This window comes from Lepidochelys kempii, chromosome 8 (assembly GCF_965140265.1).
Source record: "Lepidochelys kempii isolate rLepKem1 chromosome 8, rLepKem1.hap2, whole genome shotgun sequence".
NCBI classification, from domain to species: Eukaryota; Metazoa; Chordata; order Testudines; family Cheloniidae; genus Lepidochelys; species Lepidochelys kempii.
In genome coordinates, this window is record NC_133263.1 from 87,514,452 (window position 1) to 87,537,809 (window position 23,358).

Genomic DNA, 23,358 nt, shown 5'->3' on the forward strand with positions numbered 1-23,358 from the left:
TAGAGGACATATTATGGAAAAATAGACTGGGAGAGGGGAGGACAGGAAAACTCAGTCCTTGCCTGGCTGGCCTGACTGTTAAAAAACTGATGTCACCAGAAGCACCACCCTGCATACAGCTGGCTTCAGACATCTGCGAAGTGACCTCTCCCCTAGCCACCTATCATACAGACTGCATATATCTTGCAGTGCATAGGTGCTTAACCCCAACCCCTCATTTCTGTACTGCAGATTCTTAAGCTGTTATCTTGTAAAAATGAGTTTGTTATTACTAGTCACATTAATATGATTAGAAAACAAGTTTACCCAGTGGTCTTGGATTCCAAAAGAGCTTACTCTCCTTTGGAAGAATCTTCATGACTCTTCAGAAGTTAATGATATTTTCAAAACAGTTTTGATACCTCTTTTTTGCAATGTTTCATATCCAAATGACGTTTAAATTTGTACCCAAATGTCTATTTGAGAATGTAGCTTGATTTGATTACCAAACTGAGCAAATAAAGGAAACTGGGTAGCAGGGAATTAATCCACAAATGATGCTCAAAAGCTAATGTGAACTAAATAAGTCATTTAAAGTAAATTTTAGCTCATTTTCAGGCTTTCACTTCTTTTGAAAACACTATAACTTTACATCTGAGCCTTTTAATAACAAGAACCCTCTGTGTTGCTTTTCAAGGCAGTCTACTTTCTCCAAAACTGGAAGTCCAAAACCAGCTTTAACCCAAATGGGTATCACACGAATAGAATATAGGCAGAATGAAACATATAGGACAATGACCACCACGAATTTCTAAGAAATAGGAGTGTTTTTTTTAATTGAAAGGCTTCCTTTAGACTTCCTCTATGCATTGACTAAGACTTTTGCTGTTAAGCCTTCTCTTTTCCTTTCAACAAAGGCATTATCCTAAGAATTGCTTTTATGTTTATTACAAAAATATCATACTAGGGCTGTCAAGCGATTAAAAAAATTAATCACAATTAATTGCACTGCTAAATAATAGAATACCATTTATTTAAATATATTTGGAATTTTCTACATTTTCAAATATATTGATTTCAACTACAACACAGAATACAAAGTGTACAGTACTCACTTTATATTTATTTTTTATTATAAATATTTGCACTGTAAAAAACAAAAGAAAAAGTATTTTTCAATGCACCTAATACACGTACTCTTTATTATGAAAGTTGAACTTACAAATGTAGAATTATGTACAAAAAAAACCTGCATTCAAAAATAAAACAATATAAAACTTTAAAGCCTACAAGTCCATTCAGTCCTACTGCAGCCAATCGCTCAGACAAACAAGTCTGGTTACAATTTGCAGGAGATAATGCTACCTGCTTCTTGTTTACATCACCTGAAAGCGAGAACAGGAGTTTGCATGGCACTGGTGTATCCGGCATCACAAGATATTTACATGCCAGGTGCACTAAAGAGTCATATGTCCCTTCGTGCTTCAACCACCATTCCAGACGACATGTGTCCATGCAAATGACATGTTCTGCTCGACAACGATCCAAAGCAGTGCAGACCGACTCATGTTCATTTTCATCATCTGAGTCAGATGCCACCAGCAGAAGGTTGATTTTCCTTTTTTGGTGGTTCAGGTCCTGTAGTGTTGCTCTTTTAAGACTTCTGAAAGCATGCTCCACACCTCACCCTCTCAGATTTTGGATGGCACTTCAGATTCTTAAGCCCTGGGTCAAGTGCTATAGCAATTTTTAGAAATCACACATTGGTACCTTCTTTGCATTTTGTCATATCTGCCCTGAAAGTGTTATTAAAATGAACATGTGTTGGGTCATCATCCAAGACTGCTATAACACGAAAAAAATGGCAGAATGTGGGTAAAACAGAACAGGAGACATACAATTCTCCCCCTAAGGACTTCAGTCACAAATTTAATTAATGCATTATTTTTTTAACAAGCATCATCAGCATTGAAGCATGTTCTCTGGAATGGTGACCAAAGCATGAAGGGGCATACAAATGTTTAGCATATCTGGCAGTAAATACCTTGCAACACCAGCTACAAAAGCGCCAAGCGAACGCCTGTTCTCACTTTCAGATGACATTGTAAATAAGAACCAGGCAGCAGTATCTCCCGTAAATGTAACAAACTTGTTTGTCTTAATGATTGGCTGAACAAGAAGTAGGACTGAGTGGACTTCTAGGTGCTAAAGTTTTACATTATTTTGTTTTTGAGTGCAGTTATGTTACAAAAAAAATCTACATTTGTAAAAATCTACACTTTCATGATAGAGCTTGCACTACAGTACTTGTATGAGGTGAGTAGAAAAATACTATTTCTTTTGTTTATCATTTTACAGTGCAAAAATTTGTAATAAAAATAATATAAAGTGAGCACTGTACATTTTATATTCTGTGTTGTAATAGAAATATTTGAAAATGTAGAAAAACATCCAAAAATATTTAATACATTTCAATTGGTATTCTATTGTTTAACAATGTGATTAATCATGATTAATTTTTTTGAGTTAGTCGCCTGAAGTAACTGCGATTAATCGACAGCCCTATATCATACCCATGTAGAGGGACATTTTCATTACAAAATTAAGAAAACTTACACTTCTAAAAAAAAACTATTACAGAGCTGGGGTCTAGGACACATACTGTTTACCCCTGCTCCCAAACCTATTTGTGCATTTCTGCTGTCTAGCCACTGGTACAAAAAGGAAACTGCTCTCAGGAGAACAGTGTATTTCTTAATAACACTATGTACAAAAACACACTCCTTTAGAATGCAGATAAAAATCAGCACCACAGCATTCCCTGTTTCTAAGAACTGCAGCATTTCTAGAGAGGACTATGGAGTCACATAAATATAGATACCATATGGACTGTAGCTACAATTTCTAGCCACTAGAGGTCTTCATTACTTCAAACTAATACATACATCCGATGAAGTGGGTATTCACCCACAAAAGCTTATGCTGCAATATGTCTGTTAGTCTATAAGGTGCCACAGGACCCTTTGCCACTTTTAGAGATCCAGACTAACATGACTACCCCTCTGATACTAATACAACAGTAAGCTATGGTATTTCACTAAATCATAGAAATGTAGGGCTGGAAGGGAACTCATTGAGAAGTCATCAAGTTCTGCCCTTTGCACTGAGGCAGGACCAAGTAAATCTAGACCATCTCTGACAGGTGTTTGTCTAACCTGTTCTTAAAATCCTCCAATGATGGGGACTCCGTAACCTCCCTATTTTTAACTACCCTTTTACTTAGAAAGCTTTTCCTAATATCTAACCTAATCTTCCTCACTACGGATTAATCCCATTACTTCTTGTCCTAACTTCAGTGGACATGGAGAATAATTGATCACTGTCTTCTTTATAACACCTCTTCACATAATGAAGACAATCAGGTCTCCCCAAAGTCTTCTCAAGACTAAACAAGCCAAGTTTTTTTTAACCTTTCCTTATAGATCAGGGTTTTCTAAGCCTTTTATCACCTTTTGTCACTCCCTTCTGGACTATCTCCAATCTGTCTACATCTTTCCTAAAGTGTGGCACCCAGAACTGAACACAATACTCCAGCTGAGGCCTCATCAGTGCCAAGTAGAGCGGGTCAATTACCTCTTATGTCTTACATACAACACTCCTGTTGACACATTCCAGAATGATATTAAACTTTATCACAACTGCATTGCACTTACGACATTGGGGTTTTTTTTAAGACAATTGTCATTATTCTGGTGTTCTCACTCCTTTCTTTCCTTAGAACCATGAAATCTTTCATTTCATGATCACTTTCACCCAAATTGCCTTCCAGCTTCAGATTCACAACCAATTCTTCACAGTTGGTCAGGATCAAGTCTAAAACGGCTGCCCTCCATTCAATTTTCTGAAACAAAAATTGTTCCTAATGGATTACAGGAACTTATTGGAAATTTTGTATTTTGCATATTACCCAGATGTCTAGGTAATTACAGTCCCCCACTACTATCAGATCTTGTGTTTTGTATTTTTGTAAAGATAGTAGACCCCTACCATGATGTCACCCCTATTTTCCCCCTTTTATCTTTCTCCTGATATTAGTAATATTATAAAATTCACAAATTGTTATCTTCTCAGTTATATTTATACAGACTCATTTGACAGAGGGTGAACTATTTTTACAAAAATTAGAAAAGAGGTCCAGAACTTCGGAAAGTTTGAGAGCCACTGAACTGTGATCAGGCATTTGGACTGGTGAATAAAGAAGCCTAGTGAAAACTAATTTCCATTAAGAAAATTATTTCTTCTGGAATAATTCTATAATGCAACACTCTCAGAAAGAAATTATAAGTAATAGCAGCAATAAGGCAAGGGTGGGAATACATTTGAACAGGCACAAAATTACTTTAACAGCCATTTAAAACCTTATTAAACTTTTAGACTTTTATAATTGTGCCATTAGAACTCAAACATAATGATCAGACAATATGTCTTTATAGAATCATAGACTCAAATATATGTAGGGCTGGACGGGTCACTGGGAGGTCATCTAGTTCAGCCCCATGCAGTGAAGCAGGACCAAGTATACCTAGACCATCCCTGATAGTTATTTGTCTAACCTATTCTTAAAAAGGACTGGGATTCCACAACCTCCATTAGAAGCTTATTCCATTGTTTAGCTATCCTTACAGTTAGAAAGTTTTTCCTAATATCTAAATTAAATCTCCCTTGCTGCAGATTAAGCCAATTACTTCTTGCACTACCTTCAGTGGATTTGGAGTATGATTGATAACTCTTAACTCTATAACAGCCCTTAATATATTTGAAGTTTGTTTTTATTCCTTTTAGGCAGGAAAGTAGTGATGCTAATGGTGCTGTGATTTAGGTTACACAGTGGATTATTCTATAATTCTCAACTTCTTGGTTTCATCAAATAGATCTTGAAGGCTCTCAGTGCAGCTATAGTAAGGTAAAAATATTGTTCTTTAGACTCTACAGATATAGACATAAATTAAGTCAACATAAAATGGATTGGTGAATGGAATGGAATGGGAAAATTAAATGTCAGGATGACAAAGAAATATTACTTTTAATTTTTTTTTCAGAAGTGCAAACAGAGCTCATTGTTGGGCAGATTCACAAACTATCCAACTCTCCCTGCTAAAATAATTATAACCCAGTTGGAAAATTCAATGCAGAGGAACTTGCAGGTAATTTATAATGCCTACACACTTATGTACATGAGCTGTACTTCACCAGGGCCCTCGCCTTATTAGACAGAGAAGGATTGCATATTTTCATGGGATGATCAAGTCTACTTTGAATATTCAATTTCAGTGCAATTTTTAGCACCACTGATCCACTGTGTACTTTTTTTAAATAAAGAAGACATAGCCTTTGAAATGAAAAGGATCTCCAATTTATCACATACATTTCACCTTGAAACAGGACAGTATGCTCCTTTAAAGGCCTATGTGAACAGGGAGCAGGGGAGTTGGGCTTCCTTCCTGTTCTGGTACAAGCAGGTACAGAGAATCATCTGACACAGCTGGAGAGCATTCAATGATTGGGGCTGATGATTCCCACCCAGGGGATATAAAGGTGAGCCCCAGATCCATGAGAGCAGGGAGGACCAAGTGAGGTCTTGGAGTACATTCTCCTGTAGCTGCAGCGGAAGGCTGTGAGAGGGAAGGAAAGCCCTACAGACCCCTAGCTGGGGAAAGGTCCAGTGCATCAAGTTAATGGTTGAAGAATTATTTGAATTATCTTAATTGAAGAACAGAACCATTTTTTATTGCTCCAGTTTCTTTTTTGTATTAAAGAACAAAGCCCAAAAGAAAAGGACACAGAATTAACTGGTAGTGGCCAATTGTTAGTCCCCTGCACTTATATTAATTTAAGATGAATTATTTTTCAGTTCTACATTTTTCCAGACTAGAAGGAACTAACATTTTTTTTCATTTTATATACAGGTTATAGGATTTCTCCTCAATTTCTCTACTTCCTATGCAATATAATGAAGAAAATGTTCTTGCAGAAAAAAATTCACATTTGGATAAGTTACATCCCTATTTTACTGAAGAAACAATACAGTGTTATGTTCCTTTCAATTTCACTAGGTACATAAAGAGGATGTCAGCCTGTTCAACTATATTTGTACAAAGCCTTCACTGAATCACCTTATCCTTTTGAAGTAGCTACCCTATTTTAGGATTTTTCATCTGCTACAAATTAATGCGTCACCCAGCCAAAACCTAAAAGCAAACTGCCTTCTGCAGTGACAAGCTGACTTACAGCCCCCATTCATTTCAAACAGGCAGGGCTGGATTACCCAATAGGCAGAGTAAGCATGTGCTTAGGTCACCAGCAAAGCAGAGGGCACCAAAAAAAATCTCATTTTTTTGGAAAAAATTTGATATTTGGTATTTCAAAAAAAGCATCAAAGTAGACATCATGGGAAAAATCAGAACTTTGTTAGACTTCCTTATGCTCCACTACACACTCTTCCCCGTTTTTCTGTTCTCTTTTTATTACTTATCCCCACCTAAACCAGGGAGGCGTCCTATTAACATAGATCGAAATAATGCGAGGAAATCAGATCCTGTCATGTTTTGCAATAAATTTATGTTTTATTATTGATATATTCTTCTGTACTTGATTTGTTTTTTCTTTCTTATATATATATAATAGATATACATAAAAATAGTGTATGTTGTGTAATTTTTTTTTTAAGTTCAGAGATAAGATAACTGAGATAAGGGGCAGGATGAAACGTAACCAACCAAGTAGAACACAGAAATGTAAACTGGGGGAAGAAAAGAAATAAAAAACTAGTGAAATTTTCCAAAATCTTCCGGAGCTGACATCATTTTTCAAAGCGAATCCATCAGAAGCAACATCTTCTCTCAGTAGCACAGACATCATTCCAAAACCTGTAGGTGTTTCAGAGACTGACCCTTCTTTTATTGGTGAAACAAACACCATACCAGAACATTTGGATGTGTGAGAGACTGTAACTGATCATCCTACTCCTATAATGGCTTATCACAAATGTGAACTCATGGGGTTTTCAAGTCCTGCCAGTCTTTCCCTGAACAGGGAAAGGACTCATGAAAATATAGTCCCAATTGCAACAGTAACTCCAGGACATTAAAATGAAAAGTGAGAAGATTAAATCCGTAGATTCAGCATGAAGACTACCTGAGCATAACATACCAGAATCGCAGAAGGAATGGATAACTTAAAGAAAACAGGGAAGCAGAAAAATCCAGAGAAAAGTATACTTGAAGGGCAAGTGTAAGAGGTCATTCAAGCCAAACAAATGACTATCAGAAATTGGTAAGAAGCCTGCACAATAACTGCTGGATGGTCAGGGAGTAAAGGAAGCAATCAAGGTGGATAAGGAGATTACAGAGAAGCTAAATGATTTCTTTATATCTTTTTTTAAATCTGTAGAAAAACACAAAAGTATCTGAGTTAATCAAGACTAGAGAAAGCCTTGAATCACTTCAGAGGCACTTAAACCTCAGTGAATGACAGACAGAATTCAGTGTTAAAAAATGAAAATTAATTCTCTCTGGAATAAAAAATTTGAACTCCTTATGCACACTAATGGACAAACTCAATGAAAACTTTTGCTCAATGTGTTCGGTAAAAGGAATGCAATTGAAAGTACTGAATATACTACAATGTCATTATATAAAACAATGGTACACTCTCACTTGGAATATTGTTGACCTTAATTTATAATAGATATGGCAGAAACAGGAAAGGTTCAGAGATGAGTGATAAAATGGATCTGAAGCATGGAAAGACTTTCATCTGAAGAGAGAATGTAAAGACTGGAACTTCTGGGTTTATGGAAGTGATTATTAAGAGAGGACATAACAGAGTTATTAAAAATAATGAATCTTATAAAGAAGGCAAATTGGGAAGTCCTATTAATGTTTTAATATGATACAAGAACAAGGGGAAGTTCAATAAAACAAATACAACAAATTTAAAATGATAAAAGGAAAATTTTTACAATTTTATAACCACAAAACACCATTGAGGGGAAAGGATTGAACATCTATAGATACATTAACTTGGATTATTTTCTTGGAGGTTCTGCTTGTTTGTTTGTTTTCATTAGGAAGAAATATAAGCTCCAACATTTCATATAATAAAACCACCACTAACTGAAAACGGTTAAGAAGAAAATTTATTATTTATTAGGTTATTCCATTATCTTTTACTTGTTACTAAAGTCCGCTATCATGTTCTCCCTTAATCTCCTCTGTTCCATACTAAACATACCCAGTTCCTTCAGCCCTTTGCTCAGATGGCTTGCATTCCATCCCTTGGATCATCTTTGTCACTTGCCTTTCCAGTTTTGTTACATCCTTTCTATACATTGGTGACCAAAATTGGACACAGTACTCCAGCTGAGGCCTAACCACTGCCGAGTAGAGTGGTACTATCACCTCCTGTGACTTGCATGCTATCCCTCTGTTAATGCAACCTAAAATTGAATTTGCTTTTTTGCAACAGCATCATGTGGTTGACTCATGTTGAAGTTGTGATCCACCACAACTCTCAGATCCTTTTCAGCAGTGCTGCTGCCAAGCCAGTTGTCCCCCAATCGGTATTTGTGCATTAGGTTTTTCTTCCATAAGTGTAGCACCTTACATTAGTCTTTACTGAATTTCATTTTGTTGTCTATAGCCCAGTTCTCCAATTTATCAAGATCCCTCTGGATTTCAGCTCTATCCTCCAAAGTGTTTGTGTCACTCCCTCCCAGCTTTGTGTCATCTTCAAATTTGATCAATATGCACTCCCTATTCCAACATCCAGATCATTAATAAAGATATTACATAACACTGGACCCAGAACAGATCCCCATGGAACCCCACCTGAGACTTTCTTTCAGTGGGACATCATTCCATTAATAGCTACTCTTTGTTTGCAGTTGTTTAACCAGTTACATATCCACTTAATGTAGTTCCGCCAAGCCCTCATTTCTCCAGCTTTCTTACCAGAATGTCATGTGGGGCTGTGTCAAGAGCCTTGCTAAAGTCCAGGTACATTATGTCCACTGCATTCCCCCTATCCACTAAAACAATCACCCTGTCAAAGAAGGAAATCATGGTGGATTGGCATGATTTGTTCTTAGTAAGTCTAACCTGGCTGCTAGTGATTATGCCTTCATCCCCCAGACATTCGCAAACTGAACGTTTTATACATTGCTCTAGTAGCTCCCCAGTATCGAGTGTAGGCTGACTGGTCTACAGTTCCCTGGCTTAAGATAGGTACTACATTAGCCCTTCTTCAGTCTTGTGGGACCTCTCCTAACATCCATGAGTTGGCAAATACTATTGCTAGTGGCCAGTTGAGAGTGCACAAAACCTCTCCAGTTCAGATAGTCAATTAGCAGCTCTCTCTTGCTCCCCTCTATACTTGATATTGACTTGAGTTTTTGCATTTTTGTCCTTACTGTTTAATAGACTGCTCAGTGGGATGAAAAAGCTAATGTGGCCTTGAAAGCTTGTCTGTAAACTCTTCTTTCAGTTTCTTAAATGTGGTCTCTCCTCATCACTCTAAATCATCACTCAAAATTCTGAGAACTCCTATGCCTTTCATTCACTATCATTGTCATAAATATAAAGGGAAAGGTAACCACCTTTCTGTATACAGAACTATAAAATCCCTCCTGGCCAGAGACAAAACCTTTTCACCTGTAAAGGGTTAAGAAGCTAAGATAACCTCGCTGGCACCTGACCAAAATGACCAATGAGGAGACAAGTTACTTTCAAAGCTGGAGGGGGGTGGGGGGCAAAGGGTCTGTCTGTCTGTGTGATGCTTTTGCTGGGAACAGATCAGGAATGCTCTTCAGAACTGATGTAAAAAGTTAGTAAGCAATCTAGCTAGAAATGCGTGAGATTTTCTTTTGTTTAATGGCTGGTAAAATAGCTGTGCTGAATGGAATACATATTCCTGTTTTTGTGTCTTTTTGTAATTTAAGGTTTTGCCTAGAGGGATTCTCTATGTTTTGAATCTGATTACCCTGTAAGGTATTTACCATCCTGATTTTACAGAGGTGATTCTTTTACTTTTTCTTTAATTAAAATACTTCTTTTACGATCCTGATTGCTTTTTCATTGTTCTTAAGATCCAAGGGTTTGGGTCTGTGTTCACCTATGCAAATTGGTGAGGATTTTTATCAAGCCTTCCCCAGGAAAGGGGGTGTACGGCTTGGGGGGATATTTGGGGGGGAAGATGTCTCCAAGTGGGCTCTTTCCCTGTTCTTTGTTTAACGCACTTGGTGGTGGCAGCATAGGGTTCAAGGACAAGGCAAAGTTTGTTCCTTGAGGAAGTTTTTAACCTAAGCTGATAAGAATAAGCTTAGGGGGTCTGTTATGCAGGTCCCCCCCCCCCCAGGTCTGTACCCTAGAGTTCAGAGTGGGGAAGAAACCTTGACAATCATTAATTAGCTTTCTAAAAGTTAATACTTCCTCTCAGCTTCTGGAGACTGATCCAGCTTTAAGAATCCAGCAGATGATTTTCTAATTCTCTGTTGCTTGTTCACACTTTGCCATCCATAATAACATGTATAAGATAACTGCCATACTATCTCACTGTATTTGCTATGGTGCTGATTCACTGCAGTTCCACAATAATCTTATAAAATGCATTGATTCAAGGTAGTTCTTCCCATCAAAAAGTACAGATAAAATAATAGGGTCCAAATTGTGACACATAGCCAGTGGCCCAACTAGGTGGCAGTCAGATACAAGGCATCTCAACTGGGCACCCAAAGCTTGAAGCACAACGTTATTGAACAGTTCTGAATATTTTGGCCTTAATAAACAATTCTGTTGATGGAGCACATAAGAATTGCCAGACTGGATCAGATCCAAGGTCCATCTAGTCCAGTATCCTGCCTCTGACAAGAACCAGATGCTTGAAAGGAAGGTGTAAAAACCTTGTAATACGCAGATATGGGATAATCTGTCATGCACCTAGGCCTCCACCTGATCTCTAATAGTTAGAGATTTGCTTAATCCCTGAAACATACATTTAATATCCCTTCCAAAATTTTTATTGTCATTAAACATGACTAAGGCTAAGATTTTGTCACAGATATTTTTAGTAAAAGTCACAGACAGGTAACGGGCAATAAAGAAAAATTCATGGAAGCCGTGACCTGTCCATGACTTTTACTAAAAATATCTGTGACAAAATGGGGACCAATAGGTGCCCACACTGCCTGCAGTGGGGCAGCTGTGCAGTGGCTAGGAGCTCCAGGGGCCTGGATTGTGTGTCAGAGCTCCAGGGTCCCCCCTTCCATGGATGGGAGCTGCCGGCGCCCCTGCTGCCTGCAGCACCTGAGGGCTACTGGGTTCCCCCACCAGCCACAGCGGCCAGGAGGTGTATTTCCTTTTCAGAGTGGATTTTTCACTTGAATTGGATTTTTTTTGATAAAATGCTTTTTGAGGAAAAAACCTATCAAAATATAGTTTTAATTAAGATACATTGTAGCTCAAAGATATCTCATCATGGAATAGGGATTATAAATTCTAATTCTATAGTATGAGACAATATATTAACGTAATGTTTAAGAAAAGTTTTGTAAATGAGTTCCAATAGTTCATGGATTTGGGACCCAATCTTACGGAGTTCCACAGGCTTCTGTATAGATTACTTAGGTTAATCTTTCTATCTACCCACTGGGACGCAGTGCTCAGTCTAGAAGATACCATCAGAGCTGCTTAGTTTTGCAGTTCTCAAGCTGTGGATTTGTGTCTCCAGAGATAACATGCTTGTTAACAGCAAAAATGTTTTTAAATAAATAAATAAATATGTAGAGGTTAGAAATAACAGACCTCAACCCTATTGTCCCTCTGCAAATTTGTGTACACATATCTCTTACCTCTATCTAAAAGTGCAAAGTTTCAAAAAGATCAATTAATAGAAGATTGGGGGAGGGGCGGAATAGATCTGGACAAGGAGAAGAAGTCTGGAGATAAATGTGAGAAGGGAGGGAAAGCCAGTAGAAACAAAAGTGAAACTGTTTGAGCAGTATATTCCAGAAGTCTTGAGATCTTTCTGAGTGTAGCCTTCATTGATTTGAGATCTACCATACCATTCTCTCACTAGAAGGGAAAACCTATAATGGCAACAGGCCATAAAAGAGACCCAGTTTGGGAATATTTTAATGAAGTTCCTCTACCTGTGGGTAAGACAGGTATGTATGCAAAATGCCAATAGTGCAACAAAGAAATGCAAAGCCTGGATGCCCAAATGAAACAACATCAAGAGAAGTGTTCCTTCTAGGGCAGAAGCTGCATTAAAGATGATGAAAGGAACATGTCTGAACATACAGGATCTTCAGCTTGGTAAACTTTTCAATTTCATACTTCTTTCTTAAGGACTGCCTGACTTCCCTCTGGACTATTCTTGAATTCTCATGTTTGAGAAAAAAATACAGTTGTTACTCTATGGTACTATCATTTTAGATGCAGTTGTGATAAAAAATAAATAGCTGAAATAGGCAGATCTTTCTTTCACAATTTCACCTTTAAAGTCATACTGAGTGTCAGTGAATGCAATGAGTAATACTAAATGAGCAATATGGTAATAATAATTAAATAACTGCATTGACTTATTTTGTTTAGGAGAATCCATCCTCAACATACAGGATTCTGAAGACTATCCACCTTCAAGATCACCATAATTTTCTATAGTTTCAGAAAAAAAAAAAGGAGGACTTGTGGCACCTTAGAGACTAACAAATTTATTTGAGCATAAGCTTTCGTGAGCTACAGCTCACTTCATCGGATGTTAGTCTCTAAGGTGCCACAAGTCCTCCTTTTCTTTTTGCGGATACAGACTAACACGGCTGCTACTCTGAAACCTATAGCTTCAGAGTTATCTGCCAATGATAGTGTTTCAATCACATGTATGTCACATAGCCACAGATTATCACCTGTAGCAAAAAGAAAAAAAATCTGCATCATCCAGAAACAATCATAGATAAGTTTGTGATAAGAACCAGCAGATTACAAAAAGAGATAATTGATGAAAAAATTGTCCGGTTCGTTTATGCAACAAACTCTCCTTTCCGTATGATTGAGAACCCAAACTTCATTAACACGGTTCAGTCATTAAGACCAGGATACAGTCCATCCAACAGAGCAGATGTTGCAGGCAAATTGCTGGATAAAGTGTATGAAAGAGAAATTGAGTAGTGTGCAAAATGTCTAGAGGGTGAAATTATTAACCTAATTCTTGATGGGTGGAGCAATGTCCACAATGACCCTGTTGTATGTGCTTGTGTGACAACAGAAGAAGGGAATGTCTTCCTTACAGAAACAATTGATACATCAGGAAATGCACACACAGGAGAATAGTTACAAGAAGTAGCAGTAAAAGCTACAACAAACTGTGAAAAAAAATCAAATGTCTAGTAGGCAGCTTGCTCACAGACAATGCTGCAAATGTATCCAAGATGAGAAGAAATTATTTAGAAGAGAGTGAAGAGAGTTCCAAGCTAATAACATACTGTTGCAGTGCTCATTTGATGCACCTCCTAGCCAAAGACGTCAGTGTTCCAGAAATAAAGGCTAATGTTGTTGAAATTGAAAAATACTTCCATAACAACCACTTTGCAGCAGCTGCTCTGAAAAAGGTGGGAGGAACCAAGCTAACTCTCCCACAAGACGTGTGATGGAACTCAGTAGTGGACTGTATTGAGCACTATATCAAGAACTGGCCTAATCTGATGACAGTGTGTAAACAAAATCGTGAAAAAATAAATGGCACTGTCACAGGCAAAGTTCTCAACATAGGACTTAAGAGAAATGTTGAACGCATGCTGAGTACCCTGAAGTCTATTTCTGTAGCCTTGACCACAATGCAGATGCTGACGCTGTTGAAATTTGGAAGGAACTGAGTGAGATCTTAAAAAGAGAAATATGCAATGACAGAGTTAAATTACAAACATTAAAAAAATGAATGGGACAAGCACTATCTCCAGCTCATTTTTCTGAAAATACTCTTAATACTCGCTACCAGGGTGAAACCTTAACTGCTGAAGAAGAGGAGTTGGCTCTGACATGGAGATCCAGCAATCATCCCTCCATAATGCCAACTATAATAAACTTCAGAGCTATGGGTGAACCATTCAAGAAATATGTTTGCTGATGATGTTTTAAAGAAAGTCACACCAGTGAACAGGTTGATGTCACTTAAGCACTTGGATTCAGAGACTGTTGAAGTGATACTCTCACTTTTAACAGCAGTAGCATCTTCTGATGGTGTAGAAACAATATTTTCTTCCTTTGGACTAATTCATTCCAAACTGAGAAATCGTTTGGGACCTGAAAAAGCAGGAAAGCTTGTTTTTCTTTTCCAGATTATGAACAAACAGGAAAATGAAGGTGAAGACAATTGAGTTAGCTGCAGAAGCCAATATTTTAAGTTTCTCATATTGACCTGGCTGACATAGTCAATTTAATTTTTGTTTTTTTAAAAAATATATTTAACTATTTTAGTTAAAAACGATTTTAACAAACACAAACCTGATTTTAAAAAACTTGAATGTTTAACTAAATTCAAAAATTCATATGCTTGTTTCATTAAATATTATATGTTTGCTGTTGAAGAAAAAAGGTCCAGAATACATAACATTGTTGTTTTAGTTAAATAAAACAATTTAAATATCTGTCTGGTGATGTTCTCCTCCTAATACAGCATGGCAAGAAAATCCTCCAAATATTAATGATTAACCTGTTGAATTGGAGATATTTATGAAGTCACTGGGAGGTGAACTATTTGCTTCAATTACCTTTGGTAAATGAAATAACCAAACAATTATTCACTTTCTGATATAGCTGTAAAACTAATCTGAAAAGTTTTCAAAATAAATCACTTTAAAAATGTATATTGTGAAGGTGATTGAAAATGAAACCTTCATCTATCTCTGAGTTGTAAAGAATATGTATTAAGGTTATTACAACCAAGAAGAATGTACTTTCATGTAGAAATCCATGATTAAATTGAGTCTTCCTGACTAGTGATTTAAATCGTGATTTAAATCAATTTGATTTTAATCAAATCCATCCTGTTCCTTTTATCAGTTTTGAATTTCCCACTTTTTTATTTCATTGAATGTCCCCTTAGTATCACTAAACAGAAAAAGATGCTCCCAATCTACATTTTCTGTACTGTGTACTAGAAGGAATAGAATCCTGCTCAATCTCTCTTAGTATGTTGGCTCTGCAGAGCTAATGGAAGAAAAATACATAAAAAACAAAACAAAAAAAACAGTAAAAATATATTGTAAAAGTAAAACCTGTTCTATCAGAAGGTGTTATTTTTATACAGAGCCTCTTCAAAATCTAAGTTCATTTTAAATGCTCATTTAATAACACAACTTGTATTTCTCTATTACAGAAAGAACAGTATTTACCTTAGGTAGATCTTCAATTTGATTGGCATCTAGGTAAAGCTCCTCTAATGTCCGTTCTAAGTTAAAAACCTCCTTTGGCACCTGCTGTAGGCTGCAATGGGAGTAATCTAGCACAGAGATGATTTCTTCTTCACCCCGGAAACATCGGCATGGCACCAGACGGCCAATAATTTTCCTTTTGGTTGTCATCTCCAAACACTGCACTAAAGGAAAAGAAAATAATTACTGTTTTCTAAAATCATCACCATATTTGATAATATTAGTATTACTACTATTACTAAGACAGTAGTTTAATAATAAAATCTTCTCACTTGCATATGCAATCTGAATTATATATGTCTTGGAGTCTATTTTTCCATCCTTATAGGATTAGAGGAAGGGGGATTTATATATGTCTGCATTAATCCTGTGTCCATAAACCCCTTCACCTGGCAAAGAGTCAATGGCAGGCTTTGTACTTTATGCTTTGGTCCATTATCATCAACTTAATTAAAACTAGCGGTGGTACTAGTTTTAATTCTGACTGTCTATGACTAAAATATATAGTTAACCCATGTGATTCTTTCTGGATTTCAAGACAGCATATGATTTTTTTCTTTCTACAGTCGCTGGTTGGGTCTGTTTGTTTTTTGCACTTTCATCAAGATGATAAAAACCCATACAAAACAATTGGTTACAAAACTACTAGTATGCAAACAATCTTTACATTGGATACCTTAGCTGTCATTCCTGCCTTTCAACATTCTTTGTTAATGCAAAAGATTACTTTGAGTTTCATACCATTATTTTTTGTGGAAGGGATTGCAATATATACATTTGTGAAATTTTATCAAATTACACCTCTAGGGCCAGCTCCTGAAACCCTTACTTACATAAATAATCTGTCCACTCAAGTAAATGGAACTACTCATGTGAGTAAGGGTTTACACAATCATGCCCTATTGTTTTTCAACTGATCAAAAATATTTAAACCAACCTCCTGTTTCATGCACACTATATTCAGTAGCCAGATATACTGGTACAGTATCTAAATTTGAGGCTGATATTGCAGACATTTGCTTTTACAAGCATTATTTGAACATGACCACAGATAAATCAGGCTGTTATGGGACTTGACGCAGCATTCCCAGTATTGTTTCCATCACCTACTTTCTAAACCAGTGCTTCTCAAGCTATCTGATGTGGGGGACCGGCAATTTTTTTTTCCAATGTGTGCGCAGACTGGCAGCTGATGGCTTGCGGACCGGCAGCGGTCCGCGGACCACCACTTTGAGTAGCACTGTTGTGAACCATTTGGAAAGTTTGTGTGTGTGTGTTACTTTATGGGAAAGTGCAGCAAAGTAGATCAAGTACCCCGCAGTGGTCACCAGCCAGACTGCTCCACTTAGAGTACAGCTGTATATCCATGCAAAATATCAATAAAAATAAGAGACATTTGTTTATAGTTTGAGCATTGGCCTGCTAAACCCAGGGTTGTGAGTTCAATCCTTGAGGAGGCCATTTAGGGGTCTGGGGCAAAAATTGGGGCAGGGGGTTGGACTAGATGACCTCCTGAGGTCTCTTCCAACCCTGATATTCTATGATTCATCATTTCTTAGTAAAAAGGAACCATTGTTTGTGATACATGGGGTCACAGTGTGCTCTCATTTGCACTCCTGTCAATTTAGAGTAGCAATACAGACTCCAGTGAAAGAATTATTTGGAATATATGCCCCAGACAACTCCAACACACATCAAAGGGAGTTGCCTCTATAGCTGAGTAAAAACAGATCATTCATACTACCTAAACAATGACTTAATTGAAACATAACAGGCAGTTAGTCCATAACATGGATTTAGTGGGCCAGATCCTGTTTCCATTGTGCTTCTTTGGCTTCTCAATATGCCACAGAATACATACATTTTTCTGGGGTAAATACACACTCAAATGTTAAACTCTAACAAGATTCAGACAAGGAAGTGTATCTGCCTCTAGCAATCCCAATGAATTAACATATGAAAGCTGTCAGAACCAATATCTATTTCAGAATTTCTCAAGATGTGAAGAACAAGAGAAAGATGCAGAATTAAACATTAATGGAAGCAAAGGGCACCTGGTTTTTCATTGGGCAGTGTCAATAACAAATTTCCTGTTGACTGTTTTTGGCCGAAGTGTCAAAGCTAAAAGTGAGAACAAAAAGTAAAGTAATTTTATATTTCAACTAGACCAGATGCTGAGCTTTTATGTATAATAATGAAATTGCATTTTTAGTTAATATCAACTGTTAAAATGAAAGTATTTTAACATTATAGTTTACAAAAGCATATGACAAATTTAAAGTAGACTGGACAAAACACTAGTAAATATGCAATATGGGGACAATTCTTCACTGACACAGTCATGGACTACATAATCTAACATCTTCCCCGTCTCCCCCCACCCCCCCAGAGGCATATATATATGACTGGCACTACTGAAAGGAGAAGGTGGGACATGGTGCTTAGAATATAATATCTTTCGCTGCACCCTCAAGTCACACTCATTTGTAGATCTTCATGGGATTTTGTGACCACGTCACTCCCTTCCCTCAGAATCCCTTCACTCCCACTCCTCCACTGCATCAAGATCACGCTTATTTTTCTTACATTCAAGGCCCCACATATGCTCTGCCCCTCCCTACTTAATAACCATGTTTTCAAAAGTGGCCACTAACTTTATGCGCCTCACTTTTCAGGTGCTCAGTTTCAATCACCTTCACCCAATTTTCAACCACAACTTCATGGAAGTTCAGCCAGAAGTGGGGAGTGAGGAAAGAGGTGGGAAGACCATTGTGGGAGAAGTAGAGAAACAGATATCAATGCTGGCATCATTTGCAGAGGGGAGAAAAATGGGGACACAATAACAGCCACATTTTTTAAAGTGGCCATTGACTTGTGATGCCCAGCATGAGACTGCCTGTACTTTCCTTCCCACTTGCAAGGGCCCTTCCTCTCCCCAAGCATCATCCCACAACTGCCACAGAACCTTGTGGACCGCCACATTCCAGGTTCCCTCAGCCAGAATTAAGGTTGCCTGTGGAATCTTTTTTCAGCCCTCTGGGGCGTATGTCCACTACCTCTTAAGATACCAGAATAACAAGCAGTAGCAGACTGTTACCCTCTGAAACATGGCCCCTCATTCTCAGGATGGAAATGGTCTTCACCCTTCAGATGAAGCATTTTGGAATGATATCAAATGATACAAATTAAAGTTGAATGAAGAGATGTGTTTTTCTAACTAAACAGGTCCTGCTGCCTCAAACAGTCACCCAACACTCTCTCCTGTACTCCCCAGTCTGTCTCTGCTTTTCCTTCTCCAAGCCCTCACCCAAGACTGCATTCCCTCAGCCTGCCTCTGTCCATCCTATCACACCTGTGCCAATGCTTGTGCCCCCGTTCCTCTCCCTGCTCCTCACCCCTCTGCATTAAAGTCAGGCTGCTTCCCTTTTCTTCTCCACATTGCCTGGGCACCCACAATCTCCCTGCTTTTTATTCTAGTGCCAGCACCATGGCAGTCATCAACAGCCAGGAGGAGCAACTGCAGGGAAAGATCTGCTCAGACTTGCGTTGGAGCAATCTTAGTGAGCTCCATGTGGTGAAGTCTCTAACAAAATTTCAGGCCAGTTAGCACAAAATACTGCACTGAAGTAATATTACTGTTCACAATTAAAACCACACATACACACAAAGAAAAATAATTCAAACTTAAATATGCACTCAGCAACTTTGTGTTTCATCACTGGCTGGCGCTTTGTTAAATTATCATTCAGAGATTAAAATATATTTCCAAGAGTTGTAGAGCAATCCAACAGAAGCTCATGCATGATACAACGCCAATGTAGACACTAGGCTGAAACCCAAAACTTCCTTTCTTTTGTAGTTTTGCTTGAAAAACTTTACTATTATTTTAATATAGTTGTTTCTATTTAAATCCCAACAAAATGTATTATTCAACAAGGCAGCTCAAAGTAATGGAAAATAGTATAAAATTTATCCTTTAACAAAAGCCTAGAAAATTGTGATAATCTGTATTGTAAATGCTTTTCTCTGATTTCTTTTTGAATTATATTAGAGAGAGAAAAACTGCAGCAGAAGAACAAATATAAACAATGCAATTTAATAGCTTGGTGCTGGATCTCTTTATAATAATCTGCAAAGCTTCTTTTCTTAGAAAGCGTTTAATCTTGCAAAAACATTTGTTGTAAGGAAATTAATTAGAACAATCTAATCTGTGCTCAATTAGAGGATTTTTTGTGAAGGAAAATGACTAATCCCTGCCTCTCACTAATCATAAAACAGGAATGCTTTCTCCTCAATTTAAAAGATAGATAACGTAGGAAAATATGGTTTCACATATAGCTCATTAAACTTTAATTTAGGGATAGAACCAAACTGGTTTGTCAAACTTTAGGTACCTCCAAAGCATAGGATCAGTAATTTTTTCTACCTGCTCACCACTTAATTTTCAAAGCATAAGCAGACCTCATTTTGATTTTCATTGCAGAAGTCTTTCTTGATGTTATCCTGTATGACTAAAAGGCAGCCATTTTCCTTTGTTCTGACTGTGGAAGACAACATGAGTTTGAAAACACAATTCAAAGAGATGTGTTTAACTTTAAAAAAAATCACACTTCTGTCTGAAATTCTAAAATTACTATATCTGAGACAGAGACAAGGTGGGTGAGGTAATATCTTTTATTGGACCAACTTTTGTTGGTGAGAGAGAAAAACATTCAAGATCAACAGAGCTCTTCTTCAGGTCTTGGAAAGGAAGAGTGTCACCGCTAAATACAAGGTGGAACAGATTGTTGCAAGAAACAATTCAAAATGAAGTGGGCAGTTAACCCCTCTGCAGCTGTAGGACCAAAGAGAGTTAGTGGGTTACAGACTGTTGTAATGAGAAATAAAACCATTGCCTTTATTGAGTCAATAATTTTTGGTGTCTAGCAGTTATGAATTTAAGCTCCCAGTTTTGTCTTCTGAAGGTGTTGTGCAGGTTTCTTTTGAGAATGAGAACTGGGAGGTCAGATATGGAGAGAATGTTTTGTGCAAAGTATTTGTTCACAAATGATAGGGTTTGTCTTTTATCATTTTTCTGGAAGAGTTCATTTGAGAGTGTAGTGAATGTAACCTGCGGCCATCTCTCCACTGCTACTATGACCAATACCTTCCCTGCAACACATCTATCAAGATCCATGGGTCCTACACATGCCTATCACAACATACGATGGACCTCAAACCATACAGCAAATCTCCTAACAACTCTGGGGGTGAAACCAGACAATTACTATACTTTCACCCTCGAGCCTTATAACAGCTTGCACTGGATCCCCTTATGTGGCATGTCATCGGTGATATTGATCACGGCCAGCATTATTTCAAATGCCCCAGCTTGGGGACTAAGAAAGCATTTGAAAAACTTTTGAAAATGCAAGAAAATGTAATTATAAAGCATTTAATGCAATTTGCTTTTAGAAGTAAATTATAATCCACTGCCAATCTCCTTCAAAAGTAGTAAGTAGCACGGGATGCCACAAGAAGGAAAAAAAGAAAGTTAAAACAATATTATAAATGAACATAGTTTAGCTTTCTGTGGTTATATTTAGATTGTGTGGCTTTTGTTGGCTTTTCACTTCAATACATTCGTTGTTTAAAATCGATTTGTTAAGGATTTTACCACAAAACCACAAACTATCAGTGTAACCTTGCACTTTCTTTAAAATGTTTATTTGTGTGTGCATTATTTATCTCAGAGAAGTCTTATTTCCCTAATGCACTTCCATAGTTTATTAGCCTGGGGCAAAACTCAATTTCCATCTCAAATAGAAAAGAAAACAATCAACTAACAAGAACTAAAGAACTAGCTTGTGTTTCTTGCAGGGACACTGAGCATTAGCGTAACTGTACCCTTGTAATTCCATCCAGAAAAGCCCTTCATGAAATTGTGACGAAGGTTAGAGGAACCTGATAGTGTCTCAAAGTCATTGAGTATAGTGAGAATGACTACATAGTCTTAGAATAAAAATATTGCAGATCTGAAAGGAGAAATAATGTTGCCATTTACTATAGTATCCAGAAAACATTTAATCATACTCATGGCAGCAGACAGTCCACTTCACTGAGTTCCTTTTCACACATTCTTGTCCATATGCATGCTAAAGTAATGTGTAATCTCATAAAATCTGAGGGGCATTGTGTGCTCAGATAAATGGAACAGTGGCCAATTACATGGTTGATTACATGTATATCACAGCATATTGGATACCATCAGAAAACATACAGCACTGAAAATTTTGAAAAGACCACACTGAAGAGTACAATGGTCTTTTAAGCAAAGGCATAAAATTGCCAGCCTGACGCTCTGAATCCTCCCTACCTTAAGCATTTAATCCCTCCCTGTTTGAACATGCATAGATCCAGTAGAGATTAACACATAAGGTGAAATTCTGGCCTCCTTAAAAATAATGGCAACAGTCCCATTGCTTTCAATAATGGTCAGGATTTGACTCACAGACTACCCGTTTTTCCTTAAATAATTTGCTATGGATTTTTTGAGTTGGTGAAACTCAGTTACAGAAAATATTATGAAGGCACAATGATCACCCAGACCATCTCATCACTAAAGTATCAAGCATCTTGCAATCAGTATCACAAACCCAACCATATCATGTTTCTTTCCTTTAGTTCTCTTCCCACTCTGACATGTATTGGCAATTTGTGTGTGGGGGAGAAGGAGTAGTTTTCTTTCCCTTTTTCATTTCTATCTTATTAGCACCATCATCATTATTCATTTCCTAGGAACTATTAATTACTACATATAGTGTGTGGCAAAAATTGAGCCTGGAGGTCACAAATGTATGGATCACTGTGGCCAGGTCACTATATGTCACGAGAGGTAAAGACCTCCTAGACAGATATAGGTAGAAGACAATCTTTCTAACATCTCTTGCTATCTGTGCAACTAATAGCAGCAAGGAATCCAGAAAGACCCCTACCATCCTGATGATCTGGAGCAGATATCCTCAAAAGATGTTTCCTTTGCTGTTGGCTAAGTCCTTGAACTTTCTGCCCCTTAGTGCACCAACATCACCCCCAACTGCTCTTCAATCCAAGCACTACTCTCACTTACACACTGGGACAGCTGAGATGATATTAATTCACTTGAGGGCTTGAACCTAAACCTCCAAGGTTTCCTTCTACTCTCCAGTTACTCCTCCCTTCTAACGTCCCCCTGTGAATCCTTTCCCAATGCTAGGCCTTCCACAACATACTTTGTTCTTCTATCTATCAATTTCTTCCTTCAAACTCCTTAAAACACATCTGTCCAGAGGTACTGTAGTTGAGTTGAGCTTGCACCATTACTCATAGTATTATGCATATATCTCTGAACTATGGGTAAAATCCTTCCCTTATTGAAGTCAATGGGAGTTCTGCCATTTACTTCAATGGACCAGGATTTTTCCTTGTATTTTATGTATTTAATTATATTTCCACTCTTTGGGATATGGACTGTGCGCATATGAAGCTGAGCACATGGCTGTAGTTAAAAACAAAAATGAAAATCCTCTAAATTCCCCCAAGCCAAAAGCCCTCTTCCCTAGGAGTACATTCCTGGCACCTAATGACCATGACTTTCTTGCTTTGTTTATCCTTTTTATTTTAGTTGAGTAGTTTTGTGCTCATTTAATTTATAACTTCATTTACAAGTTGGCCATTCCCAGCCTGGTAGTTATGAGATATGCTAACCTACTGCTATAATTAAGGAGCCCAGAGTTCTTTAGACATGAAATACTAACCAGTTAAAATTATTCATTATTATTAATACAATAATATTATTTACCTAATAATAATAAGTGTGTGGAAGGATATTATAGCTACCTGTTTGGCAGCCAAGACTATATTTTGCACTCTAGCTG

General features: G+C 37.4%; 1 protein-coding gene across 1 annotated transcript in view; it reads right to left on the bottom strand.

Moving 5' to 3' along the window:
• Positions 1–23,358, bottom strand: part of LRRC7 (leucine rich repeat containing 7) — a 386,482-nt gene that overhangs the window by 231,915 nt on the left and 131,209 nt on the right. The window contains exon 3 of the mRNA XM_073357368.1: positions 15,425–15,627. Coding sequence (XP_073213469.1) covers positions 15,425–15,627 — 203 coding nt within the window. The remainder of the gene's footprint in view (positions 1–15,424; positions 15,628–23,358) is intronic.